The sequence below is a fragment of the Geospiza fortis genome, unplaced genomic scaffold, assembly GCF_000277835.1.
Source record: "Geospiza fortis unplaced genomic scaffold, GeoFor_1.0 scaffold16, whole genome shotgun sequence".
NCBI classification, from domain to species: domain Eukaryota; kingdom Metazoa; phylum Chordata; class Aves; order Passeriformes; family Thraupidae; genus Geospiza; species Geospiza fortis.
The window spans coordinates 790,495-804,725 of NW_005054302.1; the positions used below are offsets into that span (position 1 = coordinate 790,495).

The 14,231-nt window shown below is 41.2% G+C and overlaps 1 protein-coding gene across 1 annotated transcript in view; it reads left to right on the forward strand.

Annotated features, from left to right (window-relative positions):
* Positions 1–13,730, forward strand: part of FLT3 (fms related tyrosine kinase 3) — a 33,222-nt gene extending 19,492 nt beyond the window's left edge. The window contains exons 10-24 of the mRNA XM_031066040.1: positions 317–423; positions 1,646–1,757; positions 3,314–3,492; positions 4,750–4,862; positions 4,962–5,094; positions 5,184–5,288; positions 6,897–7,007; positions 8,894–9,047; positions 9,421–9,551; positions 9,935–10,059; positions 10,416–10,538; positions 11,194–11,305; positions 11,389–11,488; positions 12,810–12,915; positions 13,596–13,730. Of these exons, the coding sequence (XP_030921900.1) occupies positions 317–423; positions 1,646–1,757; positions 3,314–3,492; positions 4,750–4,862; positions 4,962–5,094; positions 5,184–5,288; positions 6,897–7,007; positions 8,894–9,047; positions 9,421–9,551; positions 9,935–10,059; positions 10,416–10,538; positions 11,194–11,305; positions 11,389–11,488; positions 12,810–12,915; positions 13,596–13,730 (1,846 nt within the window). The remainder of the gene's footprint in view (positions 1–316; positions 424–1,645; positions 1,758–3,313; positions 3,493–4,749; positions 4,863–4,961; positions 5,095–5,183; positions 5,289–6,896; positions 7,008–8,893; positions 9,048–9,420; positions 9,552–9,934; positions 10,060–10,415; positions 10,539–11,193; positions 11,306–11,388; positions 11,489–12,809; positions 12,916–13,595) is intronic.
* The last annotated feature ends 501 nt before the right edge of the window (positions 13,731–14,231 follow it).

Consider the following 14,231-nt stretch of genomic DNA (forward strand, 5'->3'; position numbering starts at 1 on the left):
GTCTTAGCATATGTGCCTGGGTGTGTCTTGTTGCCCAATGAATTAGTAACAAAATCGCAGCTTGACAGCCTGCGCGCACTCCAGCAAGACTGAGAGAAAAACATGCAGAGTTAAATCAATACTGCAGGGAAAAAATATCTTCTCACCAGCACAGTAAGGTTCTGGGATTTATATTCTCTAAGCAAAAATAATTTCCTTTGTATTCTTCATGAGAAGATGCAGAATTGTTTCAAACATATATGTGAGTTTTAACTGCATTGAAATATTTTTCAAGTCAATATTTTGTCCTTTTTCCTTTTTTGACTTTGTTCCACAGCATTTCATCAAAGTTCTGCAACCATCAGCATCAGTCTGGGATATATGTATTTTATGCTGAAAATGATGATACAGTTGTAACAAAAAAATTCACTCTGTATGTGAGAAGTAAGTAACAAAGCTATTGCCAAAGATTTGGTAAAGTCTGGGATTTTGTTACTGGTATAAATTGAGCTATTATGGGGTTTTGTATTGGTATTCCCTATTTCATTTACATAGATTTATTGCTTAAAATGGAGGATCAAAAGGCAAAAACATTATTGTCTTCACACTGCATCACACTGCTGAAATCCAGGCACTGGATCAGAGAAAGACACTGGATGCTTGTGGGTTGTATTTCTTGTGTCAGCTGGGGATGGAGAACAGAGAAAGGAGGAGAAAGTTATTAATTTTTTGGTTCCATTTAGTCTACCATAAACAGAATATGAGGAATCAGTTGCATATTAAGAAAAATTAATGCTTCTTAAGAAAATTACAAGCCTAGGAATTCAGTAAAAAACAGTAACTCTATTCTATCTCTAAAAAGCTGGAACATATGTGGCTGCTGCAGAAACCACATGAGATACACAGTTGGGAGGAACCCTTATCCCCATTAGGAATTGGATTTCTATGCCATGTTTATGACATTTTTTCTCTAATGGCATTTATGAGTTAATGTAGTTGGTGTGGAGACCCTCTGGTGTATAAATTGTATGTTTGGGCTGCAGTGCCTCATACACCCCTGCCCACAATTCACACACATGCACAGTCCTGACCAATGCTCTCAGTCATCTCAGTTCTGCCACATGACTGCAGCATCTCTCCCCTGCTCCAGGTCTGGGGGCTTTATTTGTGATATATGATTTATACAAGGGTCTTCTGTGCACATTTTGTATGAGTTGGACACCCAGAACCTCAGTGCCAGGGCAGTCCTAGGACCAGCTGCTTAGTCCAAGTCAGAAAAGCAGAAGTCAAGACTTCTAATTTTGGCTCCGCCATTGTTTTGGTCTGGTTGTGCCCCTACAGAGAAGTGGCTGCTCCCCTTGCCTTGCCACACTGCCATCCACAAAACCAAGGAAGGAGGAGGACTTTGAGTTACACCCAGCTCTCACTGTGACATGCAGTTTTTTATTTTGAAAACAGAAGCAGACCTTGGTCTCAGCAGATATGACATTGCCACACAAGTGTACAGGGTTTTGTCACTTGAAGTGCTGACAGAAATTGTCTTACAAAATCATGGAACTGTTTAGGTTGAAGAAGATCTTTGAGAACATAGATTCCAACCATTAACCCAGCACTCCCAAGTATACCACTAAGCCATGTCCTTAAGCCTTGTGTTGTCTTATTGCAGGAAAGCCCGAAATAAGGATGCAGCTGTTGTTCAAGCAGATCTCCTGTGTTGCTGAAGGTTACCCTGCCTCATCCTGGGTTTGGAGGAACTGTCTTGAACTCAACTCATCCAAGTAAACAACTTTCTTTCTTTCTTTTTATTCATTGCAAAGACTATCTTGATTAAATGAAGACCAGCCTGTAACAAGGTAAATGTAAAATGCACACTTCACTGTGTGCATTTAACTGGTTGCCCTACTCCAGGGGAACCAGATCACCAAAATTAGGGGAAGTTCTCCCTTCTTTTATTGCCATCAATTGAAGTCTATAAAGATGTGTATCTCGGGCTCTTTACATCAAAATAGACCCCACTGGGTTTATATCAAAAGTCCAATCTAAGTTTTTCTCTTAGCCTATCAAAGTTATAGGATTCAGGGAATGCATTGGTTAATACAGGCTTGATTAATTGGTTAAGCTTTGGTTAAAAGACCTGCTGTGGTGACCTGTTACCAAAACCACTAAAGTCAGTGAGAGTGTTTCCAGTTAAGTTAGTGAGAGTATTTACAGTAAAGTTAGTAAGAGTGTCTCCATTTCCTCTATTTATTTAGGGGAATGAGTCAGACTTTAAAATTTTTAAAAATGCTGAAACAGCTTTGACCTGATTTGTGAACTCTGCAATTTTTATCTTAGATATGCCAAGAAACTAATAATCTCATGGTGCAGAAGAATACTAAGTCAAATTTTCCTTTGTAAGATTGTGGATAAACTCTAAAGTATTTATTTTAACTAGACATAAAAAAATACCTAGAGAATTTTCTTATCCATACCCCTTAAAAGGCTTCCTTATATCAATCTGTGCAGAAATTGAAGAGGAAAAAACCATGCAGAGAGTGGGTTTTAAATACTCCTTAAATCATCTTTCTGGGAAGAAAGTGCTGTGACATATCTTTTCTGAGGAACTTCCAAATGTAGAAGCTAGTGCTATGAGTAGAGCTGAATAAATGTATTCCTTATCTCCTAATTTATTTATGTGGAGAGTAAATTAGACAGTAAGTTGATGAATGATAGAAAAGCTAGAAGACAAAATTATCTATGTGCACCACCTTTCCCTCAAGTGTCAAGTTCCCTCTTTCTACATGTCAGGCCTTAAATAAGTCATTAATGCTGTCCATCTGGGTGGAGGAAGGCTCTCCATCATGAGTGAGAGAAACTTCATGGGTGAAGTGACATGCCTTCAGGATAAGGAGGTAGAACTTCTACCCTGGGTTCATATTGCATTTATAGTTTTGCATTTATAGCAGTGGCTGATTTGCAGCTGCTCAGTGGTTTGAATGTTTTGAGGCAAATATGAAACCAGTGGGAATAGATGAGGTGTAGGGGGTGGTGTTCTTTGTGAAATCAGTGGAGGTTCCAGAGTTCAGGGGGTGCAAGTACTCTGCCAAGGCACTGGTGGAGAGTAGCAGTGAGTCCAGTGTAGGAGGTAGCTCAGTCCCTGCTAACCCTGCCATGTCCATCACTTGCTTGTGTTTTGTCAGCGACAGGTCTCACTCTGTTGCTGACAAAACACAAGCCCCTTCTCTTCTTCTCTTCCAACACAGACATACGACATGTTTTGAAACTTCCCATCTTCTCCCCTGGCAAATGCCACTAAAAAAGCTAAAAATCAAAACTGGTCTGCTTCCTTTTTCAGCTGCACAGAGGAAATCACAGAGGGGATTCAGAACTTCTTGCCAGAGAAGAGATCCCTGGGGTCATGGATTTCAAGCAGTACTTTACATGTAAAGGAGACAGCAACAACCTTCTCAGTGGAGTGCTGTGCAAACAATTCAGCTGGCTCAGCCTGTGAAAAGAGTTTCATTAACTTGTCAGGTACCACAAGCCAGTTTTTTAGCATGGGTTTTCTCAACTAAAGCTGGCATGGTAGAACCTACAATACTTTTTTATTTGGCTAAATGGCTGACTGTGCAATGGCATTGCAGGAAAAACACAAACTCTGTATGTACACAGTATCAGAAATGGTGGGTGAATAGGAGACACAATTCTCTTTTCTCTAGGCCCAAAGCAGAGGCCTCCCTCATTAAAGCAAACAGAATAGGAAGAGCAGATGGAGCCATGGTAATGTTCGAGGCTGATTTCTTATTTTACTTTAGTGATCTACATGAAATCTGGAAGAATAATCTTTGGCAAGAGCTAAAGGCACTTTGGTAGCTGGTGGCATGTGCTATCCCTTGCTGTTTTCCTGTAGGTCCTTGTGGTGCTGCCAGAAATGCCCATGAGAGCTCTCCTCACCCCATGGAGGTCACTAAACACCCTAGCAAGATCATGGCTGAGCCAACAGACCCACTGAAGGGTCAATCCCTGTCTGGAAAGCAGGAATTCTGTGAAAGAGAGCTTCTTAAACTGCTGTAGGCAGGCGACCGAAGGTTATATCCTGGTTAGGTGGTCTCTCTTCTTGTCAAGGGAATCACAGATCATTTCCTCATTGAACCAGAAAGTCAGGATGATTATTTGCACTTTGCACTTGCAACATCATACGTATTCCATAGAGAAAAATATTTCAGTTAGAGGGAGCATACTGTAGCATCAGGAATTGTTTTGAAACACCCAGGTATTGCCAGTACAGGGATTTCCTTCATCATGATGAACAAGCAGTTTGGTGCTTTTGACTACAGTGGACAGAAGCTGTGACCACTGTCAGAGTTTGAGCATTCATGTTGCAATTAAAATAGAAAGTAGTCATAACACTTATGGTTCAGAAACAAGCAAAATATGAGGGTAGGTCTCATGTTTGCATGCTCATCTACTAATCAACACCTTATTCCTGTTTATGCTCACTAAGTTCAATCCAAGAATCACAGCAACACCTCCATGCATTCCAGTTTATTAATGGATTTACCTATTTTTTTCCTTTTTTTTTTTTTTAATGAAAACAGATATCAGAATTACCCATAACTTAATGCCCACTGCCCATCTTGCTTTGCACATGGCTGCATCTCACTCCCCATGCAGAAGAGGCTCGGGTGTGAGAGGGCTGCAGACTGCCAGAACTGACTGTGGCCTCTCCTTGAAATTTCAGCTGTACACACACACTCTGTTTCAGTGGGTAGTAATATGTGCCTTTTAAAGTTGCAGGAGCTGTTTCTTCACCCCTGGACAATGCTGCATCCTATGCCTCCATTGGATTTCTTCTCCTCTTGATCGCTCTTTTGTTTATATTCATTTTTCTTAAATACAAAAAGGTAAAAGCAAACATAAATACCTGACCATCCTTCTTTTGTTCCTACCAGGCTGTTTCTTCTCTAAAACTTATTTCATTGTGTGTTTTTTTTCTTCCAAAGCAATTCAAATATGAAAGCCAGTGGCAAATGATACAGATGATAGGGCCATCAGATAATGAATACATCTACATCGACTTCAGAGAATTTGAATATGATATAAAATGGGAATTTCCCAGGGAAAATCTGGAATTTGGTGAGCAATCCATAAGGTAAATCTCAATACTGGAGCAGTAGTCTGTGCTGTACCAGCAGCAGATAATACTGGCATTTTGTGTCTTGTAGGACAGGTCCTTGGTTCTGGGGCCTTTGGGAAAGTAGTGACTGCAACAGCTTATGGAATTAACAATGCAGGAGATTCAGTCCAGGTCGCAGTCAAAATGCTAAAAGGTATGATCAACTCTGGTGCCTTCCACAAGCAGCGATGTATTCTAGTATCTCCAAAGTAGAAGAGGCATTAGAAATCCCTCTATACAGAAAACTTTCAGCAGTTACATCTCACAAATGCTTGTCTTCAAAATCCTTTCAAAGTGCTTTCAAATCCCTGTTTCATTTGGGGAGATATTGCTGAAGCGCCTCCACCCCACAGCACATTGCATTTTGCCCTACACACTACAGAAGGTCTGTGTTGTGTGGGGAAGTATGGAACCACTAAAGAGGAGAAATGTAAATGCCCAGTGCAGACTGTCCTCCTGGTTATATTGGTGACTATGACCCTTGGTGTGAGGCCCCTTTTTCTTGCAGTGTTGCCCAGCTGCGCCAAGCCCTTTGCCTGCTGTGTCTGAGCTAGCTTGTTTCCAAAACTTCCAGCGCAATTTCCTGTAGTCTTTTTCCTTCATGATGACACAAAACAGTTTCTTTCCATCCCTCCTTATGAATAAGGATACTAAACCTCGAATACTCCTTTCTGCTATGGTCTGGCATCTCTCCAAGCTGTCTTGCCTCCTCACAAAAGCAGTGTCCAGGAGCAAGCCTCCCTGGAAGAAAGCAGAGGAGGGCTGCCTCACTGTGTCCCAACTAATCACAGCCTGTTCACAGAATGTTGGAGTACCTCACACTGGAAAAGATCTCTAGGATCACTGAGTCCTCTGTTAACCATCGCTGTCAAGTCCACCACTATACCATGTCCCTCAGTGACACATCTTTTAGATGCATTCAGGCATGGTGACTCAACCACTTCACTGGGCAGCCTGTTCCAGGGCTGGACAACCCTTTTGGTGAAGATATTTTTCTGAATATCCAATCTAATCCTCTCCTGGCACAAACTGAAGTGTTTCCCCTCATCCTTTGACTTGTTACTTGGGAAAAGAGACCGGTATCCACCTCACCCACCTTTTGTTATATATTGGAATGAGCTTCACACTGACGCCAGCACCCTGCCCACCTGTGTGCCCACACAGCCCCTTCCTGCCAGCACTGCCATTCAGGTTTTCATTCCCCATTTTCACATAAGCATCTGTTTTATGCTTGGCACACTCCTTTGTGGCTGTCTTTGTGGAAGCTTGACTTGATCATTTTGGTTCACATACCCAACTCACTGAAGTCGTGAGCACCAAACGCTCACTGAAAAACAAGACTAAAGCTGTTACTGAAACACAGGGCGGCCCTCTCAGCTGCTGGATTGCAGCTGGTTGTGTGCCATATGGCTGCCATTTTCCTCTCTTAACATTTCTCTGCCACAGGCTTGTCTGCCATTTTTTCTGTGCTTGGGAACACTTTAATATACTGCTGTCATTCCTTGCCAGCTCAAGAATGACAAATGTTGACATTTAATGACTGCTTTCCCAAGCTGTCAAATGATCTGCACTCACACACAAATTTAGTTTCCACCTTTGACTGAATCTTTTTATACTTTGGAAAGGTTTTTTAGGATCTTCCCAAATGTACTGTCAGTCCAATGAATTTGAAATTAAGATTTGCACATGACAAAGCATCACAACCATTTAAATTTTCATTTCTTTGCTGGAGATTTCCAAATCTGTATTATTGCTTTTACAGAAAAACCTGATGCTTCAGAAAAAGATGCTCTAATGTCTGAGCTGAAAATGATGACTCACATTGGAAGCCATGAAAATATTGTGAACCTACTCGGAGCTTGTACTCTGTCAGGTAAATTGAAATTGTGGAAAAATACCAATTAAAACCACCAGAATAATGAGTACTAATTTTGCTGTTCTGTGCTGGCCCAAAATAAGATGAAGATGAAGTGAAAGCAAGTTTAAGGCCATGCATGTGCACAGAAAAGGGTCATTTCTGATTATACTGGCAGGAAGTGATATAACAGTCCTTCTGTAGAATAGGATTTCCTGTTATGGTGGTGATGGCACTGGTATGAGCCAGTTTATTAAGTGAAGAGGAAAAACTTATCTGGTGTCAGGGACTTTGTTTACACATGATTATGTTCACGAAGGAAATTATAATTTTTTTTTAATTCATGTGACTCATCAATGAATGGATAAAAATAGCTAAAAGATAGACAGGAAAAAAAAAGAAACTGAAAAATAACAGGGGTAGGAGGGACACAAAAAAAGGAATGAGTGGAGTAAATAATGGAAAGAGGGACAACCTTTTAAAGAAAAATGCAAATGTAAAAACAAAACTGAAGAGTGAAAAAAATAAGCAACAGTGGGCTAAGATGAAAGTAGTGAGATAATGTCATTGATTAAGTAATGTGTGACTCATGTTATCATTGAGGTAACTTACACAGCTATTCTTGTGCAAAGAAATACTTCTCTGGCCAGTCCAATGGTGAACAAGAGGGGATGAAGAAAGGCTAAAGAACAGATCAGCTTGGGGAAATGCCGGGGTTTCACCCAGTGTAGGTCCATGTCATGAACTGTAACACCTGACACTGAAAAGCTTGGCAGATTTTCCAACAGGGTTATTTATTTAGTCAGAAAGACCAAGCAGAACAGTTAACTTTTGTTTCTTTAGTTTACATCAGTGGCAATACTGTCAGGCCCAGACATGTGAGGAGTAAGAGGAAAGCAGAGAAATAGATTGTTCTTAGTTGCTTTAGCTGATTTAAAAATATACAGACTGCCACTGTGTTCTGGAACAGCGGGCAGGATGTGATGGTGTAGGCAGCAGAGCTGCAGGGAAGACCTGCTTAGTCTGGTAGGTTAGGGCAGGGACACTTCCAGCCTTATCCAGGTGCCATTTCCAGTAGTATTTACATGGTTCTTGAGACTTTCCCATCCATCCTCTGAGAGACTTTACAGCTTTTTTCAGCGTGTCCTACCTTGCTTGACAGTGGCCTTCTGACAGAAATATCCACATATTCATGGTCAGTCTTTCTGGGCCAGAAGTGGTGGCAGAGTGAGGCTTTGCAGGGTAATGTGTGACCACTCTGAGGTCCTGCTGGCTGGTCATGGCTTTTATCCAAGCCTGCCTGGGTCAGGAACTGGATGTATTTTTCCTTTCTTGAGAAAATGTCCTGACCAGTGCTCTACTTAAGACACCTCCCCTTGCAAGGGATATCCCTCAGTTAGGTCCCCTCAGCAAAGTACTCTTGGGTTTCAGGTGATCTTCTTGGGGAAAAATAAAAAGGCTCTTTCCAGAGCATGAAGGTTGCACAGATAGGTGGAAGAATGTAGGTCAAAGGATACAAATTCACACCATCCAGATAATTAGCAGGAGTCATCTTCTTCTTGAACCCTGCATGGTTTAGAAAATATGCTGCATCCTTCTAGCCTGTACTGTCCTCCCCATTGCCATTGGGATGGGCAAGGATTTTTGTTTGTGTAAGGGATTTTCAATACAGTTTGAGAGATGCATCACAAGGACAAAGTTACACAGACTTTCCAAGGGACATTATAGTCAGTAAACAAATTCTCATTATGTGCCTATCAGTACAGCTTATCCACCTGGGAATGGAAGATGCTTGGGATGTTTTAACACAGATTAATCCTGAGAGAAAATGAAGCAGCATTAGGGCTTTAATGGGGAGGGTGCTATAAATAGCAGCAGGCTATTTACACTTCCAACTATTTCAGGACCAATCTACTTGATATTTGAATACTGTTGCTATGGTGACCTTCTGAACTACTTGAGGAGCAAGAGAGAAAAGTTTCACTGGACACTGACAGATATTTTTAAACAACAAAACTTCAGCTTTTACCACAATATCCACCAGGATCAAAACTCTAGGTAAAGAAATTAGTTACAATTCGATACTTTTAAAAACTGCTGTTGCTTTTTAAGCTTCATTCTCACCTGTGCTGTGTACACTGGTGAAATTATTGAATTCTTGAGAATGTGCCTTCATGTACTTTAATAAACAATGCTTTATGAGGAACTGAGATTTGATTCTCCTTATGGAGACTGCAGAAGACAAAAAAAACTCTTGTTTCTCTTCCCAGTTTTGAGAAGAGTCATGTCTGTGTCTAGGTTTTTAATAGTAGTAACTGTTCATGTTTTTCACTGCAAAAGAGTTTATGTATAGAAGATTATGTGATAAATTAGATGTGATAGATTATGTGATACTGTGTGAAAACTTTGAAAAATGTTTTGCCTGCTCCAGGTCAGGGACTCACCTGAAGTACAGTGTGAACACAGCTCTGTGCAGAGAGGATGAATTTGAAACCACGCAAAGAAGTCAAAACATAAATGTGACACTGGGATCAAATGGGATTGTGCTGTTTTCTGAGGAAGGTAAGAGATTAATTGATTATATCTTCAGGAATGCTGTTTTATTGTATTTTTTATATTATTGATATGACCAGACTAGATTCCATGACAAAAGAGGCCTCTTTCTATCATATGTTTCTCTTCAGTCCAGGCAGGAATTTTGCTGGAGGAGGATTCAACAACACTTGAGATCAGATGCTTATGTTTCTGCTCATGCTATGAGCATAGTAGTTGAATACAAAAATACTCACCTTTATTTTGTATCTGAGTGAAGGATAAAAAATATTGATGCTCTTTGTGATGTTGCTTTTGGTAGGGAGCCTGTGAAAATCCTTTAAAACAATCAGTGGAATTGATCAGAGTGAGGAAGTCCATGGAAAACTCATATTTTTGATTATTTTTCACAGATAAAATTAAGGATGCAGGCACACCAGTGGACGAAGAAGAGGATTTTAATGTGCTCACTTTTGAAGACCTTCTTTGCTTCTCTTATCAAGTTGCCAAAGGAATGGAATTTCTTGAGTCCAAATCGGTATGGTGAAGGGTAGCAAATTTTTCAGATAGAAAAGCTGCTAAAAGTAGGTCAGTTTATAAAAGGCAGGTTGAGGAACAGAGCCACTCAGTGGCAAGCTTGAACTATACCTCCTTCCCTGGTTTAACAGCGACGACTGGGTTGCAGTTTTAGGCAGCATCCTGAGTAAGAAGCAGCGGCACGGTACAATTGTGCCTGCTCTGGCCCTGCCTCCTTGCCACCAGCAGCCAGGGGGTGTCCAGCTTGGCCATTCATCAAACTGCTGAAGTGGAAGGAGGTGCCAGCTCAGAGGGCAGGGAATTGTCCACCACTGGTACCAAATGCTGCTGAGCATTAATCCTTCCTTTCCTTCTAAGTGCATCCACAGAGACCTCGCTGCCCGGAATGTGCTGGTGACCCACGGGAAAGTGGTGAAAATCTGTGACTTTGGCCTCGCCAGAGATGTAATGAACGACTCCAACTACATTGTCAGGGGCAACGTAAGTTCATGGGGGCTCTCTGGTTTCCATATCATTGTAAGAATTATAAAGAACTAAGAAAGAAAAGTTTTCATTTTTTCATTCCTTGATAGCTTCGTGCATTCCTTGTTAGCTTTGTCTGTATGGGCAATGCAGAAATCTCAGTTTTTCCTGCCCTTGGCAAAAGCAAATTCTTAGATTATAATTAAACTAATCAAGCTGGTTCTGTGAATGAGATGGTACCCATGCTCTTTTTAAAGCATCCACTGATGGAAGCACTGGGAATTGTTTATGGTTGTGGGTAATAACAGTGTAGGACGACAGCATATGTGTGGTAGTGTGCCAGATCTTCTGTCTTTATGAAGAAATAGTGTGGACATCTCCACCTGAGCCACTCTATGCTTGAAGTCAGAGGAAGGAAGGTGGCTCTTCCAGGACTGAGCTCATCTCTTCCTTAAATAGTCATCTAAAATGCATGAGATGAACTGGCTCTTTAGAAGTGTCCATTTCTTTCTGCAATGGGAATGTCCAGGGATTGCTGGCATAGACACAGCTTTGCACGCAGCAAACATGAATTGGTCATGCTGGCAGTGAGAAGCACCGGGAGTCACCCACAAAGCCTGTGTCACAGCCTGTGTCACAGCATGACCTGGCCTCCATCCCCCTGTCTGCACAGGCTCGGCTGCCAGTCAAATGGATGGCCCCTGAAAGCTTGTTTGAGAGGACATACACCATGAAGAGTGATGTCTGGTCCTATGGAATACTGCTGTGGGAGATATTCTCCCTGGGTATGTCTTACAGTGGGACAAAAGAGGGGTGTTTGGTTTTGGCAGCTTCTGAATTAACACATATTCTCTGATAATTTCCACAGGTGTAAATCCTTACCCCGGTATTCAGGTTGACACAAATTTCTACAAATTGATACAAAGTGGATTTAAAATGGACCAACCGTATTATGCTACAAAAGATGTGTAAGTGTATTTCCAAGTGATGCAGAGCATGAGAATTTATACTTACTAGGTCACTGTTTGAATGACCTTTTATTTATTGTACACTATCTCTTACCCAAAATTAGTTGCAAAATGTGAGATCTTTCTCTAAATCTAACAAAGACTGCCTGATCTTGCAGGTTTTGTTCTAAACCAGAAGTGATCAACACTATAGGTTATATGTATTTGACAGGACTAATTTATTATATTTATTTAGTTGTGACTTCTTTCCCCAGGGATCTTCTTATTCTCAGACCACAGATATGTTTTCCCCTTTTTTTCTTCTTCTGCTTTTCTCTTTTTTCCTTTCTTTCATTTTATTTTTTCCCCAAAAAAGCTATGTTTTCCATATTGACTAAATTTTTGGTGGGTTCTTTCCTAAACTTTATTATTTAATCAAAGTTTACCAGGTTTGTTTCAGTTCCAGGTGGCTAGGGATCCTCTTAGATAAAAACCCTGCTAAGGAAGAGTTGGGGGAAAGCTAATTCTGTGCTCTCATCACATAAATTTCAGCCTGTGCCTCTGTGCCTGGGTGGACTCTGCCTAGAGGTGGGCCCCAGGGAACAAGAGAAGAGAAGGTGACAGGGAATTATGAGGTCTGGAACTTGGAGGAAAGGGAAGGACTTGGAGTTGGCCGACCTCTTCTGGCAGAGGTTTCACTGGTGCTCTAGGGACAGAGTGCCTTGCTGTGACACTGCACTGTTCTTATCCTCACCACATAAAGGCTGTAATGGCATTAAAAGTGCAGGGGAATCTGACAGATTAACCCATGAAAGATTGCTCTGGGGGGTTTAAATATCAGAGAGCCTATTGTCCCAGTAACTTTGCAAGGGACTTTAGCTGTCAGGCGCAGCACTGATGCCTGATGAAACTGCAATATTTCTAAGGTGGTGTTTAAATTTCAGAATTTTTTTTTTCATGTCACATTACATTAAAAGACTTGCTATGAAAAGTTTACTTAAGACTACATAGTCCACAAGGAACAGGTTTAGTTTCTGTGAAAGATCGGCATTGTCTTCCTAACATTTTCTGCGTGGAAGCTGAAAAACAAACATTGTGCTATTATATGTCATACCACAATGATTTTACTAAGGACTCTGATTAAGGCACTGTAAGATCATTTCACCTTTTATCCTTATCTTTCTGCTTCTTTTCCTCTAATGCAACACTGCAATTCTGGCCTCTTTCTATAAAATCGTTCTGATCCCCATGATTCCCCATTCAAGTCCTGCGATTCCACACAGTCACTTACAGAGAGTCCCAGAGCTAACATGTTTTGTGTGCCATGTCTTTCCTTCTGCAGCTATTGCATGATGCAGTCCTGTTGGGCTCTTGACTCCAGGGAAAGACCTTCTTTTTCTTACCTGGTTTCCTCTCTGGCCTGTCAGCTGGCTGAGGCAGAAGGAGCAGTAAGTAAATACAGTGAGATGAATGTGTGAACAATGTTGGGGTTCAGGTTTGGGTTTTTGTGGGGTTTATATGTAGCTCCACAGATCATAATGAGATGAGGAATAGCCTCCTGCTTTCTATTGAAGTACACAACTCTATTATGGATACATTGCCCATGGATCCATCTAAGAGCTTGGGGCAAGTTTTTCTGCCATCAGAAAGAATCCTGACCTTCCTGATGAGGATTTTCTTCCTCCCACTACCTGCACTGGGACTCTGGAAAGCTGAAGTCTCTCAGCCTGTGCTGAGGGAATGGGCTTTCCTTGTGCAGCAGCCAGAGCAGTCAGGTTTGGGGATGCTGCTAGCTGCCATGGGAGGGGAGCTGAGCCTGGGCCAGGGGCCAGGGGGTCTCATGAGGGATCACCAGGCCATGTCCTCACAGACAGAATGCTGTACGTCATTCTCAAAGGTGAAAATAATAAAGATGATCTGAGGAAGTCCTCTTCTATCCATACCAGGCGTTTATCTCCTCTTCAGGGAGGATAAACAATTCCTTTCCAAATTACCAATTGCTACTTGGGTATCCACTCTGGACTAAACACATTATTTCTCAGTGCCTACTTCATGGGGAGGAGAGCAGTTTTCCAAATACAATAAATAATAACAGAAGATATCTTTTATTTCCTCTTCCCAATTCTAGGTTTACCATAATACAATGAAAAGCTTTGCTACACACCATTCCAGCATCAAAACTAAACCTTGTGTAAGCAGGGATGAGGAATCTTTGCTGTCCCCAGCTGTGCTCCAGCATGAAGATCCTCAGGTTGAAAAATAATCTGAGTTTTGGATTTGGTCTCAGTATTGTCATACCCTCTGTGTAGGATAAGTGTTTTATATCAGCTCTAAGAAAAGAAATTGTCACCAACTGCTGCACTGTTTGTTTCTTGTGGGCCAGTCAGTATTTATGTGACTTTTTGAGAAGGTGTAATTCATTTGTTTGGATTCAGCAAACACATTTATAGCAAGACAGGTTTTTTTGCTACCTTTTCCTGGTGCTGTGTAAGTAGTGCCCAATCAACATATTGAATTATACTGTTCTTGCCACATTGCAAGCAAATATGAGAGAATTCACAGTAATTTTAGTCAATGTTTACAAACATTGACTATGCAGCTAAAGAGAGCTGCTGTGATTTCCAGAAGTGCTATTCACATCTTCATCTCCAAATGTCAGGGAGTGTTGGGAAAAAAACCCATTGGAATCACCAGTTTTAGATGTTCAAATTTTACAGTTCCATAAGTCTTGTTTTACAAGGAGCTCTTAGTTTGATTGAGTGTT